At 43.0% G+C, this 21,408-nt stretch overlaps 1 protein-coding gene across 1 annotated transcript; it reads right to left on the bottom strand.

The window, feature by feature from the left end:
* Window positions 1–3,657: 3,657 nt before the first annotated feature.
* Window positions 3,658–21,045, bottom strand: med23 (mediator complex subunit 23). Its single transcript, XM_034527527.1, has 30 exons — window positions 20,846–21,045; window positions 20,243–20,274; window positions 20,015–20,102; window positions 19,791–19,915; window positions 19,150–19,261; window positions 18,886–18,984; window positions 18,656–18,757; window positions 18,488–18,557; window positions 18,098–18,210; window positions 17,906–18,001; window positions 12,106–12,312; window positions 11,606–11,749; window positions 11,338–11,483; window positions 10,956–11,201; window positions 10,704–10,846; window positions 10,337–10,511; window positions 9,606–9,769; window positions 8,447–8,571; window positions 8,113–8,318; window positions 7,699–7,879; window positions 7,438–7,608; window positions 7,090–7,306; window positions 6,817–6,926; window positions 6,464–6,590; window positions 5,926–6,091; window positions 5,723–5,795; window positions 5,424–5,638; window positions 5,182–5,302; window positions 4,538–4,669; window positions 3,658–4,073 (listed from the first exon to the last, which is right to left on the bottom strand). The coding sequence occupies exons 1-30, from the start codon at window positions 20,894–20,896 to the stop codon at window positions 3,816–3,818; spliced, it is 4,215 nt and encodes a 1,404-aa protein (XP_034383418.1). The 5' UTR covers window positions 20,897–21,045; the 3' UTR covers window positions 3,658–3,815.
* Window positions 21,046–21,408: the final 363 nt, after the last annotated feature.

Raw genomic sequence — 21,408 nt, 5'->3', positions numbered from 1 at the left:
TAAGACTAATTGCTTATTGATAGATATAATTTTGGTTTTCCCTTCGTAGACGAGACTTAATGCAAAGACCCAAGACGATGCTCAAAATTATTTCCTAAAATCCCAAATAAAATGACATGTATATCGTAACATGACGGCAAAAAACAACCTCCTTTCATTCAATGTGGTCATGCGAATTGATCACACGACATTCCGTTAAAATATTAAAATGGTAATGAATCCAAAATGGTGAGTCCGTGGTTCTCCTCGTCTTGAAACCCGGCAGAAGTCCACAGTCGTGTGAAGTTCCTCATGAACTATTTACCAGGACATCCTAGTTTAGCACGTTAGCACGTTAGCCCTCAACGTAAAGTTGGCCAATGGGAATGCCATTCATTTAGCTGGTTTTAAATCATAAACCAGATTTATTTCTCAAACTATAATGATCTGAGTCGAATAGAATGAATCCTTTGGGGATCTTGAATAGCTTCAGCAAATTTCAAGACCATCAGTCCAATGTTGAAGACGTTCCCCCAATACGTTGGTTGGATGTCCTTCCACCTACTTTATGAACGTGGTATAATGCTTTACTATCAATATTGCCTTGAGGTGTTAGAGATCATCTAATGTGAGGCAAGGAATCAAGAATAATTCATGAAAGAACAGTTTCCTCTTTGGTTGAGTGGGAAGTAATAACCTTTTACTGGAATAGATCTCATTCAGCTCACGAAGCACATTTTCTCTTGTGAGCGTATAGTTCAGTATTATGACGATGGAGATACAACGTGGTTGTGTGTGTATATGCGGACATGCTTGTAATAGCAATATGTGCTAATGAATGTGTGCTTAATTTGATAAACAAAACAAAAAAAGTATTCTTAACAAAACTAGTGGGAAAAACAGATGAACATGAGGAGGTTATAGGAATAAGCACGTTCAATACGAGATGACGCATTCACGCCTTATCCCGATCCATCTGCAGCCCTCGAGCCTTTTAAACTGCCGTCCTATATATAAACCCGGACTGCCCACGCAACGCTGGAAGAGCTGAATCAGAAACACGCATATGGTCCATGCTGTGGTATGAAAAGTCCCTGTGCATCCGCATCCCACAGGCCTACGCGTCGCCAGATTACATTTAGAGCCGGAGTTTAATGTGCGAGCCCGGCAGCACATGAGATGACCTACATCTCAGCCTGGCCTTAAAGAGAGAGATCATGCTCACCACACACGCATAGGAACAAGAATGGGATTAAACGGACCGGAGCACGCGGCATTAGTTGTGTGATGTGATTTAAATCACGGTTGACCCGGAGGACGCAAAACTTTTTAATGAAGAGGAATAATGATATTAAACGCCAATGTCGTGGAAATTAAAAATCTGTATTTCTTTTACACGAGGCAGCGCTCCTTTTTAAAAGCCGACATTTGCACCGTCATCACGATGGAAATCTCCACACGGTCTCTGATGTACTTCAGCATACTGATGCATAATGTTCTCGGGATTCAGTTCCAGCCGACCCCGGTGAAGACATGACGTCACCGAGTGGGAACGATTATCGGTCTTAACGTGGTTTCACTTCCACGTATGTTTCATCAGGATTCAAATGTTGTGCTGAGGGGAATGAGGGCGGCCTTCAACATGAGGCGATGGAGGGCTCAGAGAGACTCACGGAGGATCTACCCGGGTAAGACTTCATTAGGAATGGAGGGCGGAGGTGGGTGGAGGTACCTGAGACCCTAACCTCACGGTGACATTCCTGTTGGCTTCATGATTCATGGTGCTAAAACATTTTCAGATTACTTTATTTGTACCCGTAGGTAGACTTGTCAAGGGCAGCAGAAACGAGTTGTGAATACATTTACACATATTTATATATATATATATATATATATATATGTGTATATATATATATATATGTATATATATGTGTATATATATATATATATATATTTATATGTATATATATATATATTTATATGTATATATATATGTATTTATATGTATATATATATATATATATTTATATATATATATATTTATGTGTATATATATATATATATATATATTTATATGTATATATATATATTTATATATATATATATGTGTATATATATATATATATATATATTTATATGTATATATATATATATATATATATATATATATATATATATATATATATTTAATTACCCATTAAAGTAGTTATGCCGAACTTGTTAGCAAAGAGTGTTTATGGAGCAAGATGAATCATTAATTTGGGGTTGTGTTTCTGGCCACCTGTCGATGTCCACGAGTCCCTCTTTTCACTCTGTTTTTGGTCTCCACCAACCAACCCCTGACGGAAATGTGTCGCCCTTTCGCTGCTAAATGCTCTTCTTTGTCTCCAGCTAGTTGCCAGACGTGTGCTGAGCAGAGAGAGTACTGAGGATTCTGTGCTCGTCGTGGATTGGCCATAACACACACACACACACACACACACCACGTTGGAGCGTATGCCGAAAGGTCATATTTGATTTGTCCAAAACAAACATGCAAAAACGTATCCAATCGTCAGCACAGTGCCGTGGCTTTAGAGTTTAATCATCAGGTCATTTGTTTTTATTTCTACAGTGGAGTTGTTCTTTGTGAAGTGCAAGTTACCAAGAGTTAGCATGCTACAGATGGTGAAACGTGTGTTCATTTGAGCATTTAGCACAAAGATGACATTCCAGAGAGTTTGGGGGAGAAGGGAGTTATGATTTGACAGACAAGCATCAATTCCCCGGCTTCCTTCAAACACCCCAAGGCCACACTTTAATTAGGATTTGATTGACTGACCCCACAAATACAACCCTGGAATTTGGAAACAAGTCTTTGTCTCTTTCAAATGGCAGAAATCCCAGATTCAACTCGCTGCCAAGTGTTCTTGGCTCCAAGCTCTATGCTTTGCACATAATGTAATGGATATCTCTTCAGATGTTTTACAGATATCCATCTGGCAGAAAGACGGGGGAAGAAATCGAATGGGGCCACTGGGGGGGGTCTGTAAAGCGTCTCACTCTGTGGTCCAGTCTTAAAGGACAGACTGAAGGCAACTGTACATGTGTGACTCCCCCTACAGGAGTCACACAGGCTACCATGTTGTTCCATTGTATTAGAATTTGTATGACACAGCGTGAGATATTAGCATTAGCAACACAAAGAGAACCAAGAAAAGACAACAATATTAAAAACTATGCATTGATTTTGGGTGCACTAGTTCAAACTATGACAGATGCTTTGCATAACACTCAAAGAATGACAAAGGCTGTACAGACAGTATATTAAATCACATGGAGGGATTCAAAGTCCACCGGGGGGGCGGGGGAGGGGGGGAATAGAATAATAGAATAAATAACGCACACACAAGAAGAAAGCATCAATAAAAAGCTGAACTCGGATTACCAAAATCTTGTTTTAATGAACTAGCAATAATGTACAATATAAAAAGATGACTACAAACAGAAAAATAAAAAAGATGCCATGATGTTAAGAAATGTCGTGTCCTTGTGACTCTCCTGAATGTTAGAGAGAGGGAGCTGCAGATTCTTCACTTCCTTTCTAAGTAAATCAGTTCCGCTGAATTCTGTCAAACATTTTGTAAGTTGAATTTATGTAATCGTGATTTGAGCGAAAGGAACACAATTCACCTCTCCGGGGTTTCTTGTTTATAAAAATACAATAAAGATTTTTTCTTTTTTTTTTTTTTAAATCCTCACTTTGACCAAAATCCAGCTCGGACACAAGAAATGTTCGTCGGTGATGCGGATAAGTGCGCGAGAGTCCACGGTCATGATTGTAACTGTGTGTTTGCCTACATGGGTGTGTGTGCGTGCTGCTGCTGCTGCTGCTGCTGCTGCTGTGTGGCGACAGGGGAGGCGACGGCAGAGGGCGCTGAGAGCGAGGAGGTGGGGGGGGGTTGCGGGGCGGAGGAGGACGAGGTGGCGGCCGCGGCGGCGGCGGCTGCAGCTGCAGCGGCGGCTGATGATGACGTCTCTATCAAGCTGCTGTGTGTGATGAAGCGCAGTCGCAGCTTCATGGCCGGACGCAGAGTCATGATGATTTTCTCGACCTTGAGAAAGATAGAGAGAGAGAGAGAGAGAGAGAGAGAGAGAGAAAGTGAAGCACATATTTATGGATTAATTACCAACTCGACATGCACGCATTTTGAATCTCTTCACCCAATATATCACACACACACACACACACACACACACATACACTTTGTCTTTTAAATTAATTACACCGGTCCAAGCCTCGAGCGCTATAGTTTAATCTACTCCAATTAACTCCGGTGTCAGGTCTTGGACACCAGTGGGGACTTTTCCTGCCGCACGGGTGGTGACAGATTCGAGCTAAATATGGAAAATTAAAAAAAAATTGTCTCTCCAGAGGAGTCGGGTTCACAGCTGTCGTCTTAATTAAAAGTCCGTGTGAAGACCGTCTCCGTTCGTCTCCACTTTTAGTTGCATCATCTGAAATGTTGTGACATTTTATTTAAATTATTATTATTTTTTTTAGAAAAAGACAGCTCACCTGCTCCTTGACGCTGTCTCCGGTGTACATGTATTTAATGTGGTACAGGAAGTCACAGATTGGGTCCATGTAGCTGAGATGTTGGCAGTGTTGATCCACCGCCTGCAGCATCTCGTAGAAGGCCACGCCGATCTGAAACACACGAACACAAGCAATACATTTAAAAAGTGAACATCTTAGCACGGTCTCAATTTGATGCAATTTGGACACTTTCTATATAAATTAAGCTTGGTTAAACAACCTAAATACTTCTGTTTTAGGTGGCTTTTGTGAGTTATTTCGGGGGAACAATGAGTTAGAATAGTTACACAAATCAATACGTTTCATCTCTAAACGTAATAAATATAAAGCTGTTTGAGGACACAGGCCAGTAAAGGCAGCCCCCCTGGTGCTTTTCTCCTGTGAACTAGACTGAAAGCATTTTTTTCACACCCGTTTCTGACTGAGTATCCGTGACTTGGGAGTGTGTGAGGGGAATATATCGTGTGTGTTGTTGTTGAGAAAGCTACAAGCACCAATACCACAGGCCAAACAATCGGCCCTGGGCACTGCATTCGTACAGCTAAAACAAATATAAGTTAGGGAACGTTATTGTGCATTATTTGGTGTGTTTTAATCATAATTATTGGTTAGATGATGCGTACCTCCAACATGCATCGAGTCCTTTCTTGCTGGAAGCGCTGCAGGAACGGCCCCACCAGGTGATACACGTAGAGTAACTGGAACTCCGTCTGCACGACGGGCTTCAGGGTCTCCGACAGGAACCTACACACACACACACATTTATGACGACATGACAACCACGAATGAAACGGGGACTAAAGAGCATCGAGAAGGATGAGAGGGTGGGAGTAATAGGACAGAGACCGAGGGGAGACTTCCTTACTTGGGGATCAGAGACAGCTGTCCGATGGACGAGTGATGCCACACGGCGTGCGCCAAGGCCAGCACGTAACTGCAGTTCATTTCGCTGTAGCTCTGGTGGCAGGCTGTGAAGTCCAGCAAGGCGAAGGGATAACCGGCCCACTCGGTCTCTGACGTCAGCACCGGAGAGCCGATCACGGACACGATGCGGTCGTGGAGAACGATCCAGTAGGGCTCCTGAAAGGAGGGGGGAGACGGAGGTGGTCATGGGGAACAATTGTTGAGGACTGAGTCAATGTTTTGTTAAGTGTTTATTCTTACAGGAAGTGCGGTTATCACAAGTCCAATGGCATTCATCCAAGCCGTGATGTTCTCTCTGGGAACCAGAGGCTGGCTGAAAGGGGGAAGATGTTGTGAATCATCGGTAGTTTCACCTCAAAACTCTCATCACACACACACACACACACACACACACACAAATATAACCATAACAATAACCGTTAACCGTCTAAAGTCTGTTGTACCTCGTCAACACAACATTGAGCAGAGCGTTGCCGACATCTTTTCCCGACACGGCCAGAGCCATCAGCTCCACGCAGGTGACGTGAAGGGCGTGCGCCGCAGGGTTGGGGAACTCGTTGAACCTCCAGTCACAGGTGGGGAAGGGACCGGGTGACTTACCCGCCATGGGTGAGAGAGAGTTAGGGAGGCCAGCAATCACTCGTGGAGGACAGGAGGCATGAATGTGTGACGTGCTGCCTGCTTTAATTTCATGCTTGTACTCCGTCTATCAATCCATGAGACACCGCTTCCATCTCGTGTTCAGCTCTGGACTAAAAAGCTACATTGGCTGCAATAAAAATGAGATTAAATGAAGTAGTAAAACCACGATCTTTCTGACTATGAAGCCAAAAGGCATTAAGGGACCATAGAAGTATTTGCAGTGGGGTAAATGTATTACTCAGGGACCCCAGGTGACCCATGACTTTTTATTAACCAGTGTCAGGCTCAGTCAGAGAGAGCACTCCTCTACCAGCGGGGGGGGAGATTAATGAAGGATATTGTCCACCAGGCGTCCAATCAGCTTGCAGTAGTAGGTGTCATCAGGGATCCACACGTTGTCCTCTCTGGCGTTCATGCCACACTTCAGATAGGTTTCACTAAGGCACCACCCTGGGGCACGGTTGTCCTAGAAAAAAAAAACCAGTACTTTATATGACAAGCGTTGGAGTTGTAATTACATAAATAGGATAGATTATGACAAGCGTTGGAGTTGTAATTACATAAATAGGAGAGATTAAACAAGGAACGACTACATGCCAGACAGACAAATGTATGGTTTTGATAAATAATACACCCTCTAACCGGTCCCATTATAAAAAAGGTGTGTCCTTCCTTAATCTCCCTCCCTCTACCTTCAGTGACGACATGATGGCGTGCACCAGTTTTCTCTTCAGGTTGGTTCTGTCTCTCAGATGTCGCTCGTAGTAGTGAAGCGTGTTGTACAGATAGGTGACGGGGCGGTCTGCACACACACACAAACAAAGAAGGACGTTCACATCGGCGTGCACAAACAATGGCCGACACATTTCATTCACGCTCCAGGAGACGGTCCTTCCTCCCTTTTTGAGCCCCGTGATGAATCGCTTTTGTTTCATCTACGTGTATTCTAAGTGAACCGTACTCACCGTGGAACTTGTACAACCCTCCCAAATGGTCCAGCAGCGTTTCCAGAGACTTGGAGACCGGAAGCAGCTCCAGGAAACGGTGGATGACGATGTCAAAGACGGGCAGGAAGCGCAGGCACACATTGCCAAAGTAGATGGGCAGGTACTGCGGCTGGAGTTGCATGGGAGGGTTGACTTGGTCCGCAAGTCCCTCAAAGTACAGCTTCTCTGGGTATTTCTGGTAAAGAAACAAACATCGTTGACTTCAGACCTGGGGTTCTCTCTTCATTTCACTGTTTCATGGAGGTGCGCCAAAATCAGATGGATCTTCTGTGGTGAAGATGTACTTTTACTATTTAACTTGTGCACCTTGTGGTAGCTCATGTGCTTATTGTGCCAGTCACTCTGCAGCCAGTGCTCGGGAGCGTTCTCCTTGACAAAATCATTGACTCGGTTCCTGAAGTCGTTGGGCTTCAGCAGCAGCAGCTGGATGATGAAGTAGCAAACCTGAGCCTCGTTGCCCTCGTGACTCCGCATCGCCTGGAGCGCAGAGGAGAAGGGAAGTGAGACACACAGCCCTCGTACATGGTATAAATATATATTTATATACACACACACGCTTCTCCTCACCAGACACAGAATGAGCCTGTCCAGGGTGACGATGTTGTATTTCCAGACCATGTCGTTGAGTATTTCAATGCACTTGTTGAGCTGCTGTCCGCCGGCTGATGTTGAAAACTCGTAGACAAGAAAGTCGGCAAATGTTCGCACGTGAGCCACCAGCGCGCGAGCCCCGATGCGCTCCAAGACCCTGAGGGACACCAAAATCAGGCGCTAGTAAGCTCATCATCTCAAAGCAGCACTGTATTCTCCCGCTGGATCAATTAGCCACAGAGGTTGCTCAGCGATTTGAGAACTCCTCCCCTCGGACCAATTAGTTTCAACAAAATACCTGAACATCAGTGGTAAGATGCACCATTACCACATGCTGCAATGTGTAAATAAATGCACGTTTGAGTGGATTGTGTGAAAGTGCCATCAGACCTGAAGCCTATCTGGTTAATGTGGTCTGTCTCCAGCAGCATCTTCCACAGCAGACAGAGGAACAGTGGAGGGGAGCCCTGCATGGAGAAGTGAGTGATGATGTCGTTCTCGTTGGCCATGGACTTCCACTTCCTGTACTCCTCCTCCACGTTCTTCTTCAGGTTGAATCGAGACTCCTGAGGAACGTTGTTCTGTTTGAAGAACGCCTGAGGAGCAGAGAGAGAGAGAGAGAGAGAGAGAGAGAAGTCATGACAACAGGAATAATGCATCCGTTTTGAGGTGAACTAAATTAGAATGTGTCAGTGTCATTGAAGCCTAAGTGAGCACAGTGCACCTGCAGTGGAGCCGGGAAGCAGGACAGTGTGTGCGAGGCCCAGTTATGAGGCGTGAAGTTCATGATGGTCTGGAGGATGTCTTTACACCAAGTCCCGTGGATGGAGTCGGAGCCCGTGAAAAAGTCTACACACAAAACACAAAGCAGGCAACTTAAAACAAAAGGATACATTTGTCATTTCATCTTTTTCAAAAACCATGCTAGATTGTCGTTTTGGGATTTTGGTTATTTTGCCTTTCAACGCCATACATTTTTGAATTGGTGTCAAGAAACCCCATTACTTTCTTATAAAGTAATGGGAAAACAAACCGAGGACATTGATTTCAGACGTCACCACGCAACGCCCGCAAATACTAGATTGAACAGGAAAATGTTGACATTGTTGAGTCTTGCATGTATTTGGGCATCACGATGATTAAAAAGATGACCTTTCACAGGAATGCAAGTTTCAGGTTGACAGATCCCTCATGACATTGTTATAAAAATATTTATTTTTCCAGGTCAGTCTTCACCTTTTCGTTAATTTGCTGTTATGCATCGCTCAACTTTAAAACAGAAAGACGCGTAAACAACGGTTAACGAAGGTCAGCAACACAAATATTGGCACTCTGCAGAATAATTCATCTGAACTTTCCACAAAAAAAAAAGAAAAAGAAAAGAAGGCTGAATCCATTACATCCGACAGCCCAAACCAACAGCTGTAAATCAACTCTGTAAAGTACGTCAGCACATCTCCAACCTTCTCTTGTTCGTGTTCTCTATTTTCTTTCTAATATTGTAACTTTACTTACTTCTTGTGTTCACCTTTAACTCTTGTATTTATATGCATTTTTAACGTGTTAGTCATGCATGCATCCAGTTTGTTTCAAGTTCAAGAGCTTTTTATTTGTTCTGGTTCTGCCAAAGCAGCAATTAAAACAAAGCGAGACAGAGATATATATATATATATATATATATATATATATATATATATATATATATATATATATATATATATATATATATATATATATATCTGTCTCGCTTTGTGTTGTTGGTTTTTATTGCTGCTTTGGCAGAACCAGAACAAATAAAAAGCTCTTGAACTTGAAACAAACTGGAAAATTACATAAAAAGAAAAGAGCAAAACAAACCAAGTACAAGCAGGGCGACTGCTAACCTGTGACGTGCGTAGCTCTGGCCAGCGTGAGGATCAAGGCTCGGTTCAGCTCTTCGGACTCCGCTGACAGAACCGTCTTTGGGTCGTTGAGGAAGCGGGTGAACTGGGGCTGCACCTCTGAACTCCCCAATGCCGTGATCAACCGCAGAGCTGTGCTCTCAACACTGGGGACACAGACAGACGACGAGAGGAGCCCGTTACCACCACCGGAGATAGCCTTGTTGTTGTGTAATGTCGTGAAGTGTACAGGTATTCAGGTGCTACATTGTATTTTAAAGCGATACAATATATAAAGCACCATTTGAACTGTTATGGAAATCTCCAGATCTTGTGTATTCTTCCAGACTGAGTGGCCCATCATTCAACGACCCGGCTAACTATGTACTTCATCATAGTGACGAGGCAGAACATGTGAAGAAACCCGATGTTTCACCTTTTTCTGCAAAGACCAGGACGAGATCAAATAGACTAACCCCAACTTTGTTCTGCAAGATCGGTCTACTTTCACCAGTTGGAGATTGTGTGCAACTCCCTCTCTATTACTAAACAGTCTCCAGTGTATAGAACACTGGTTCTCATTCATTTGACTCGACTCAGACTTTGCGTATTGTTCAACAGAAATTGCCCCGACAGCAGCACCGAAAGGTTTGTTTACTGACACGATCGCGTGTGTCGTGCGGAGAGGGTTGACTTGCGTTTCAGTAAATACGTTGAATACGTGATCACGTTACCACAGATGCAGCTGGTTCTGGTTGGTCTGAGGCACAGCAGCCAGACTGTGCAGATGACTCAGAAGCTGGACTCGGTAGTGCGGCTGAATGTGGTGCATCCTGTAGCTGAACATCTCCAGTAACGTGTGAAGGATTCCCCAGGCGTGAGACTTGAACACGTTCGGCAGCAACTGGCCTGAACGGAGAGAAAAGAAGAAAAAGTGAGGACTGAATTTAAAAATCAGACTGGGACACGCCGGAAGAGTTGCAACACTCCGGTAGCAGCCGACAATTATTCTTCGGGGAACTTCACGATGCGATGCAGAAGTCAGGTTTATAAATTACATTCAACACGACGGCGAATCCAAAAAGTGTTTCTGTAACTCACTGATGAATCCTTTGATGCCCAGTGACTCGATCTCCATGTAGACCAACAGTCTGCTGTATGTTTCCACCAGAGCGGGCGCCAAGGTGATGCTGGATTTGGCTTGGGCCAACTTTATCACCCGAGTGGCAATACTGTGGATCAGACTGCAGAGAAAGAGCGGGGTGGGTGGGGGGGACAAAGAGACCCATTAAACCATCCATTTAATGCATGTTCTAGTCTTCTTTAAATTATCTCCACGTCATTTTCACTTGCCTCATCTTTGCGTGCACCGTGAGTGAATCCAGCAGGTTCATGGGCAGCGGGGTGACCGACCCCGACGCCATACAGTTGGTGCCGGGTAGGTTGATCCTCATGGACCCGTTTCCGTAAATGGTCTCGACTAGGACGCCCATCGGCAGAGTGAAGCACTCGGAGTTGGTGCTGTAGGCGTTGCACAGCAGCGCGATCTTGTAGTCGGACATACCCAGAGACTTGTTACGCAGCGACTGTTGGAGGAACCTGACAGACGGGAGGCAGGGAAGCAGAAACGTTGTGGGGGGGGGGGGTTCAACAGAGTGCAGTATTTTGGTTTCAGGGCATTTTACTGATGTTAAGCACATATTTCAGGATCCATTATTTTAAAAAAGAGGCGTACTCGTGGTGTAGTTTCAGAGAGTGTGGAATGGGTATCTGTAGTTTGGAGTTGTCGTTCTGAGCTTTGCGGTTCAGGTGGATCCAGATGCAGGTCATGGCGAAGGAGTGGGTTGACTGGGGCTTGTTGATGTCCGGAACCGGAATGCACTGGAGCGGGAGACATTACGGGGATAAATCTGAATACTACCCCTGCAGTGCAGCCAATAAAATGTGCACCGAATGGGGCGTTTCGCAATCGCGATGGTAGCGAACAGACATCAGGTGCGCACCTCTTTTTCTGGGTAAAGCAGGTCAAAAAGCTTCATGACAGGCAGGAAGTCCGCCAAGGCGTTCTTCTGAATGCTTCCCGATATGAACTGCAGCAGGACCCACATCAGGTGGTCTCTCCCTTTTATGAGACCTCTACCTGCAAGCTACAGAGAAAGACAAAGTCAACGACAAGGGTCACATCAGTCGATACGGGTTCTGAATTTGCAGATGGTTCTACATTTATCTTTAATGGATCGTAATTAGTCTGTTCCTCTTTGATAAGTCTTATAGTTTGGGCTGGCAGCTCCTAGATATGCTGTTTTATATGTTTTACTTCTTAATTCATTAAGATTTAGCATCTTGAGCGTGCATGTCACACAGCCACGTCTTCTATGACACAATATCCTTTTTTTAAAAAGGTGTCCGATATTTTTAAAGTGTTTGCGTTCAATACAAAATGCTTTTACCCAATACCAGTAACTGACAACTCCTTCCTGTGCCTCCATGCCCCTCCTCTTACCTTTTGATGCAACGACAGCACCATGTGAGGGAAGCTCGCGAACTGAAACAACACAAAGAAGATGAGCTGGGAGGAGAGATGCTGCCACAGCAGCTGGCTGGTTCCCCCGATGTCGGCGTCAAAGTGCTCCTCGGTCTCGGATCGCTCCATGGCGTACACCACCAGGTCCACCAGCTGCTCCTCCAGCACCGGGCAACGCTGCTTATGCTGACAGGGGGGGGGGGGTGAAGGAGGACGGGAGTGTTAAAGGATGAAGAAAAAAAAAAAGTAGGCATGAGAGAGAGGAAGTTAAACGGAGAGAGGGAGGGAAAGACGTCCGAGGACAGGAGGAGAAGAGGGAGAGGGGACATATGGGAAGGGAGAGGGTAAAGGAAGGGTGGAGAAAGAAAGGAGGGAGGGAGAGACCATGGTTAAATTACTTCATATCCACATGTTCATGTTAATAGATGCTCAAACAATTGTTAGACATTGACATCTTCCCATCCCTTGCATGCAGCACGGCATCTCCTTCCTGCCTCTGTCAGCTGGGTACACGTTCCCACGTTTACCTTTATCCCCACAGATTCTGGTCATTTCCATTGTGTTGTTTTAGAAATGGATGCTACACTTAGTGTCCACTTAGCTCGAGCAATTTGCCAAGTTGTCATTTTTTTGGACCAACGAGATATTTGTTTCTGCTGCAGCTCCAGAGCACGCACACACACGATGCAGCAAATAAATCACAGAGGGAGGTTTGTGTGTGTGCTTGAGGGCGGTTATGATATTTCAGACTCGAAACACGGAAGCCAATTAGCACTGAGCTCACAAACTAATCCGGGCAAATAAATATAAACAGTACGAGAATGTAATTGGTTTTGGAATATTGATACCGAGCTGATTGCTTTAACACTCTTGCACTTACATGTTGATTAAATGTGCATTGCCCGTATAAATAAAGAAAGCAAATGTAATTAAAATGATGGAAATACTGTTAATGCAAATAGATTGTAAAACTGAAACCAGCAGAGGTCTTGTAGAATTACCCCGTTTTTACTGGAATGATCGAATCGTATCGGAACTACACACTTTGTGACCCTCGTTGGGGTGTCTGAGCCAACAATGTGGAGACTTTCCGGATGCGAAGGGGACTTGATGAAAGAGGGGTGAAGGAGGGAAGGGAATAAAGAGAACGCCAGAAGAAATGGCCAAACGGGAGAGAATGGAGAGACGGGCAGGCGGATGGTGACAGGAAGACAAATTCACAAGGTCTTAAAGGGTAATAACGTTGGTATTTTTCAACCTAGTCCATATTTTCCCATGTTGTTGCGTCCAAGTGACTAATGGGGATGATTTTGAAACTGCTCCAGTATCCTCACTCCTCATTTACTTCCACTAAAAGTACAGCGTTTTCTTTTGCCACCGAAAGGCTCAGATTGCTTTTATTACAAGTGTGTGACAAAAATTATGGAGAGAACCCTAACGAGAAATAAAACTTTGCTATTAAACCTTTTGAATGATCCAGGTCTGGACTTAGTCTCCATCTTTTGGCCTCAATATAATTTAAAGATGCACGACCAGTAACTGGGGGCATTTCGATAACAGCCGTCAACGTGTCAATGGTCGTACGCTAACGATGCTAACCAGCGAAAGTGCTGACAGAGTCAGAGCGGCATCATCTGTTGTGAGCGTGCACATAAAGCCCACACGGCCGGGTAGACTGTTAATAGAGGAGAAGCTCTGACAACAACACACACACACACACACACACACACACACACACACACACACAGAAGAACTTCAATCTCTTACTCCATTATATCTTGACGCAGCAAATATTTGTTTGCTGCATCGATAATGTGCAAAATGTTAAATACAGCTCCTTTAAATGTTTGAGTTGTACAACATTTCACATCCGCACAGCAGTCACGGATATTATAGGATGGATGGATGACAACCGCTTCCCAGAGAATTAGAATCGTGACGGGTTTATTGGGGACAGAAGCTGGATGATGGATTCAAACCATATGTGCATCATTTATTGTTGCAGCGAGGCGGCTTCTCTTCTTCAACCAGAGAACCCTGCATGCAAGAAGCTGTTAAACCTGTTGGTTCACAGCTTCGCTCAGCAATACCCCAATTAAAGAAAATATGGTATCCACATTACTCACTCAAAAACATGGGAAACCAGGAAGTGACCCTCTAAAAAAAAGGCCCAATCGGTAAATGGTTAACTGAACACAGTCTCTGCCCAACATAATAAAGCCGGACCTCAGGCCACACAGGAGCCCGCATGTTCAAATGTGGGCCAAGTGGACTCTTCTGCATCGGATAGAGTTTGCGTACCATGTGGATAACATGGCTCCGCTAAACCAATAAAAGGATTGAAGCATTATTCACTCGTGAAAAAGTACCACGGCTGACATTTGCCTAACAACCCAAAGGGTGGGTGAACTTAACTTGGCTACCTGCCGGAGGACTTGACGGAGCCCTTTACACACAGCTGGGACTCAACGAGGCAAGAAACTAAACGGCACGTCAGCACAAGAGAACAAAAGAACAGCACGGCACCAAACACCAAACAGTGCAACACAATCCTGCATGCAGGCTTACGGGGGGGAGGGGGGGGGGGGGGGGGGGGGGTAGTTGTGATCGGGGCAGAAGAAGAGAAACCGTGAGGCTGACCATCACTTCTCTTCCTCTGTCGCCAAACACACACTCACATTCACACTCACGCACACACACACATGCAAACAGTCAGAGAGAGGGCGAGAGAAGGAAAAAAAAAAGATAGAGAAAGAGAGAAGTCTTCAAAGAAATGAGCCCAATGGCTTTTGGTTACATCCTGAAGCCAGTGTCCTAGCAACAGTAAAGCCACACCAGCGTGGCGGGTCTATAATCCACCTCTTCTTCAGACATACAAGTCAAACAATGGAAAACGTGTGTGTATCCAGAGCAAACACATTTCAAGGCAACTGTCTCTTAACCCACATTTGTTCCCAGTAGTAAATATCAGAACTGTGTGTTGATGTGGCATCCTGTTTGCTAGAAGGGTGACTGACCTTTGGCCTCAAAACATTATTACTAAATTCTGAAACCCAATTAAATCGAGGAGCTGAAAACAATAAAATGTTTGAAGGAACTATCCAAATAAATTAAAAACTGATTTTTATATTCTATCATTTTGATAATTTAGTGATTGGCATAAAACAAAAAAAAAGTATTGTTCAAATGAATGTTGGCTGCGGCTCTGTACCATTCATGAAGAACGTAAAACTGCAATGCAAAAGGTACAAACTGAAAAAAAGAAAAAGAAATCAACCCACGCCAACTAATGGACGCCACACAACACAGGTCAGAGGTCACTCATCCACTCAGAACCACTCACCGGCTGACCTGGGAAAAACCCTGATCAAAAAAACCAAAAATGAGTACTCTGCTTTGTAAACCACATTTGTTCCACCTCCTGTATTTTTTAAGCCGTCTGTGCACGTGCAATGGAAATGTGTGCACTGCTTAAAAGTGAACTTAGTAATTACAGAAGTATCACTCCATCGCTAACCTGCGAAGACGAGAGGACCTCATTGGAGAACCGATAAGTATATAAAGCATTACAAAGGGGAGTCAGCAGAGCACGGACATCACAAATTACACACCACTAATTTACAGAGCTTTTATTATTTTCGCTTATGCAGTTAATTAACTGGATGGCACAAGCTGCACAGGAATAAGGTTTGTCAATTGACTGCAGCGTCAAAAGTTAGTTTTGACTGGTATATATTTATATAAAGATAGTAGAGCTGGTCTTCCTGTGATTACTGCCTGGCTATTGCAGTGTACTTGATTTGCAATTGTCAAAGCATAAAAAAACTATAATGCTTAAATGAGTCAGGACCCCTATTGCATCTAGATAGAGTGGTTTAGCCCAGGTCAGCACAACAGAAAGCAGCATAAGGTCAGACACGAGAAGACCTCACTAACAACAGGCAAGGACCAGACTACATTTACACATGCAGTGCAGCAGGACTTGAAATGTCAACAGCAGGGTTTGAATCAGAAATACTTAATGTCGGCTGGTTAGCTGGAAGCACACACACACACTGTGTTAGTCTGAAATTAAACCTGTATGATGAGTGTCAAGTTAGCTCAGTTGACATTAAGGACCATCCAGGGTTGTTAAATAAATCTTAAATGATCAATTTAGGGAAATTGGGCATTGACCGCAGCACGGCTAATATACATAAGAATATAGGGAATGAGATATAGAAATATACTAGAAGATAGAGAAAACAATATCAAACATAAAAAACAATTCCAATATTGCATAAATATTGACATAACCCCTCTATGAGCATTTATGGCGTATTTTCCCTTTTATAAAAGCCTGTATTATTATAATTTGACAGGAATTTTATTATGGGAGGGATTACTTGTTTTACCCAGAATATTGTCTTATATACAGATACTCAATATTAACAAATTAAGGCAAATATTGGCCATCTGAGGCTTCAATCAATACATTTCACTGTATTGTGTACCGATCCTGCTGCTGTATTAAAACCAGAGATACGGTGTGCACATACAACAAATTGATGCAACTGAAAACTACTTTACTTTGCACACAACAATAAAAAAAAAAATGTAAAAAGCCATTCATGTTTAATGATCTGTAAACACTGATCGACCTGCTGCTGCGTGTCATACTTTGTGTCTGCTTGTCTGTTGGTGTACCTGCCCGGTTGTTTATTTGGCCACATCTGTCTCTACAAAGCCCTGCTGTGACCATCTCAAGCTCTGGAGCATTTCTCTTCACATCATCTCAAGATATTTTTTTTTTCTTCTTCCCAGTTTCCCATTTCTATGACATCAGCGTGGCTCAAAAAAAAAAAGCTAAGCGTCCAACGGGGCTGGTTAGTTGGTAGGTCAGGTGACCAGGAAGAGAAACAACGACATACCTGGGCAATGTTCAGAGTCTAGAGAGCGCACAGCAGAGAGACAGACAAACACAACACACAACCAGAGGACAAAAGAGAGAGAAACAAAGAAAGAAGGAGAAGGAAAGAAAACAGAGGGGGGGAAAAAAAGGAGAGAAAGAGAGAGAGAGAAAGAGGTGACTAAGGAGCTAGGTTGTTCACCGTCCGTTCAGCACAGTTAGCGTCAACTCAGCAAATTCAAACAGACAAATTGCATTCTGGGTTATTTGTTCATATCCGAAATGAGAGGGACATTAAAAAAAAATCGGAGCTCTGGGTCAGCGTTGATTATTGCATCACGTTAGCAACAAACGTTCTGAGAGCTGGTCAGACTGGGAGCTGGTGCTCAGTGAGCTGGGCTGAGTTGAAACTGCATGAACCCAACAGGGTAAACGAACACCAGTGCATTATGGGTCAAGCTCACTGCATTGGCTTGCTTTACATATCGTCTTATATAGCTGTGTTACCAGGGTAACAAGGGAGGAGAGCGGTGTGAAACGGGTGGGGAGTAGACACAAGAAATAAAAAGAAAAGAAATGTGTTTTTTTTTTAAAAAGGAATATGAGGGATAAAAAAACTGGGTAAAGAACAAACAAAGAGAAAGCGCTGAATAGGATGAGGTCAAATAATAAGGTCAAGGAAAAGAAGAAAAAAAAAAGAACAGAGGAGGAGCAGCGGAGGAGATAATGAAAAAGAAGGAGAACAAGGGAACAGCAGGAGCAGGTAGGAGGACGAGTGGGAAAAGAAAAAGGGAGATTAACTAAAAGGGAGTAAAATGGAGAGCAGTGAGTGCAGGTGAAGGGCCTGGTATCGAAGCAACGGAGCTAAAGTAGCAGAAAGGGTTGTCATACCTGCTTGTTGAGTCCTAACATGTTGCACACCATTTCTCTTGAATATGGCTGTTCTAATACATAGCGCAGCAAGCCCGTCTGTGGCTCAAACAGGTCCTAAAAAAACAACAAAACACACAATTAAATACTGCTTATTGGGTGTCTGCGTGCGTGTGTGTAAATGACTGCGTATTACATATGTTAATATAATACCTTGTCAAACGGCAGCATGCCTCTCAAAGGGAAGTGGAGAGTCGTGGGGTCTAATTTCCAGGAGTTACAGATGGCCCCGCTGTTATTCACTACTGGTAACAAGCTGCACCGACCTGTGGGCACATTCACACACACGGAATAACTACACGGCCACGCTGCACCTGTAGCGTATGACTATGAATCATGCAATGTGGCATCCATACACGTGTTGAATTTGCTCAGTGGAAACTCTATTTTGTGCGTCTTTAAAGCCCTTTCGGTCCACTTTTTCTTTTTTACCATTAGTTTGGAAAAATTACTTCAGTAAAGCTTCGTCAAAGCATGAAGAAGAGTTTGACAAAAACAAGAACCCTTGAGAACAACAAAACTAAAAAAAAATGTGTCTCTTACCACAGATAGAGTTTATTCTGGCTGTGGGTCTGAAACTGTCCACAAAGTCTGATATCAAACTGCCTAGAAGCTACACAGAGAGGGAGAGAACGATAGAAACAATTAAAAACACGTGGGATTTATTATACACATCATAGCTGCACAAACACACAAGAAACCTGACCGTACCCAGTGTGAAAGCTGTCCTTCTGGATACATTTTTCTAATTTCCGCGATGGCAAAGTAGGCTGGCAGGAGGCAGGCATTTCTGTCTAGGATGTACTCCACCACCTGGAATACACACAGAGTAAGAAGTTAAAGTGATAGATTTGGTGTGCGTCCAGATCATTATTCAAACAAGTTTAAAAATAAATTAAAAGAAATCATAAACGATTATATTTAATAAGAATGAGAAATACCTCTCTGGCGGCCAGAAGCTGTTGAACTATAGCCGAGCTGACAGTGGTGGGAATGGTTTGTATTTTATCCAGTACAGCTTTCAACAGATCTCGAACACCCTGAAACACACACACACACACACACACACACACACACACACACACACTTAACATGAAAACATAGCGGGTGATGGTAGATTTAAAACTCAACAACTGTCAAGAGATAAGGGCAACAGGCCTCTAGAAAATTCTGTGTGTGTGTGTGTGTGTGTCTGTGTGTGTGACCTTGTAGTCCATCCCTCCGATGATCTTGCGAATCAATTTAAAGGTTAAAGCCCACAATTGAGTCCTCTCCCATTCCAAACTGTCCGAGCTGATCAGAGCTACACACACCATCCTTCAGACAGACGAGACTCATTAGATGGACAATTAAGACAAATAACTGACAACATAGCATTTGAGTTATAATAATACATTGTATTTGGACATTGCTTTAAATAAGGTACTCAGAGGCACCTTCCATGGTAAAAACAAACAATATAAACAAGAGAGATGACATAACAGTAAGAAACAAAACAAAAACATACATAACTAACATCACTGGTTAAAGTCAAATTTATGTCACAGCTTTAAACAGATTAACAGCAGATGCATGTTAATGAGACTTTATGTATCCTATAAATAAAAAGTAATACTTTTAATTATGGTATTATCATAAACCTTAGGGATGATTAATCTATCATATGTATATCTTAAGGCAAGAGCTGACAGTGATAATGCAGCCTCAACATACAATAAAACAAAAACAAATTAACTGGATACAATTAGATTCTGTCAAGTGTGTGCGTGTGTTAGTGTGTGTGTGTGTGTGTGTGTGTGTGTGTGTGTGTGTGTGTGTGTGTGTGTGTGTGTGTGTGTGTGTGTACCTGGGCGGTAACAGACTGGTCTCCACAGCCATCGCTAGACAGTCATGGAGGAAGGAGATCCTTTTGGGACTGTGCTGGCTGTGTATGAAGCGCACTATCCACTGCACACACTGTTCATGAGACTCCTGCAGAAAGACATGGAGGGAATTGATACATCCAGCCAATCACTCGTCATCTTGTGTGCAAGCATGTGTGTGTGTGTGTGTGTGTGTGTGTTTAGACACCTGTGGCAGAGTCCCCCAGTATTGCCTGAAGGCTCCTAGACAACTGATGAGTTTAGTCCTCTCATCTTCTGGAGTGTCCATAAACATCCTAAAACACAATAGAAATGTCAGACCACAGAATTTTATTTATTAGTGTACATTGGAACGTATTCTTGTTTTTTTCTGCTATGAAAACTCAAAATCAACATTGCACAACAGGTGCTGTGAGAGTGCCAAGAGCCATCTTACCCAGCGAAGGCCTCTTCTATCATCTCAGTTTTCTGAGGAAAGGAGAAGAACAATTACATTGAGAAGATTTGGGAGGAAAATGGGTTTAATTAGATTAGATTTAGTTTCATCCAACAGCTTTCATCATAATAGTAATCTCAATGAAAACAGTTATCTGCTGTTGCCTCACTACCATAGACTGCAACTAATAGATGTAGGGAGTATACTACTTTCATTATATAACTTAATATCACAAAACCATTTTGAAAATGAAAACACCCTTTTCAAGTGAGGAAACGATACATTCTAACGGTAATCTGCAAGTCTGCACATTAAAATACTAACATTAGTTAGCGAAGTTCCTCTCTTTGCTGTTAGTTTGTAATATATATATATATATATATATATATATATATATATATATATATATATATATATATAGCTATAAAATAGCTATAAAATAATATTCACTGTATTTAGGAGCTGTGTAATCTTCGCTTTGTTGTTCCGGTTATTCATTTGCACAGCAGGTTTATTAGTGAATATATAATAAAAAGGCTAACGTTGTCTGACGTGCTACCTAATGTTAGCTTTAAAACCAGTTAATAAAAAGGCACAAATTACCACAACATCCTCAAAGATGCTCTGGAGCTGCGTTTCCATCGATAGCGCCATGTTTGCATTCACAAGAGCCAGCTCTTTCAGGGAAACATTGTACAAATCGAGCGAGTTACTCCTTTCATGGAGTCAGATAAAGCTCTCAGCAAGCTAAACGCTAACAGGCACTGAGATGCGTGCGCAGCGAGACGCGCAACCTCATAAACATTTCGCAGACTCATCGGGCACGAGACGGACAGTTCCGGGTGAATGTTATCGTGATGCGTTAGCGGAGTACAAATTCCTGTGTCATTTAAACGTGTGATCATTATGGGATATATATTATGGCACATATATATATATATATATATATATATATATATAGTAAACAAAAGCTTGTGCCAGAGTGGTAGAAAGCTAAAATCTTAAACTTAATACGGGATGGAAATGAAAAGACTATGTACAATACATACAAAACAAAATACAAAACATATGACCAACAATATTTTGCATTCTTATATATCATTACTTTGCCTTAACAAGGCGACTAATACATAATATAGGTCCCGTTTTGGTTAACGAGTATATTA

Source organism: Cyclopterus lumpus, chromosome 24 (assembly GCF_009769545.1).
Source record: "Cyclopterus lumpus isolate fCycLum1 chromosome 24, fCycLum1.pri, whole genome shotgun sequence".
NCBI classification, from domain to species: domain Eukaryota; kingdom Metazoa; phylum Chordata; class Actinopteri; order Perciformes; family Cyclopteridae; genus Cyclopterus; species Cyclopterus lumpus.
This window is presented reverse-complemented; position numbering and strand designations above follow the sequence as displayed.

Excerpts from the sequence above, each read along its gene's own strand:
- med23 (XM_034527527.1), bottom strand. The coding sequence starts at position 20,896 with ATGGCGCTATCGATGGAAACGCAGCTCCAGAGCATCTTTGAGGATGTT. Across the intron at positions 12,313-17,905 it reads TGTTAGGACTCAACAAGCAG|CATAAGCAGCGTTGCCCGGT; the intron begins GTATGACAACCC and ends CCCCCCTGTCAG. Across the intron at positions 5,796-5,925 it reads CTCAATGTTGTGTTGACGAG|CCAGCCTCTGGTTCCCAGAG; the intron begins GTACAACAGACT and ends TCCCCCTTTCAG.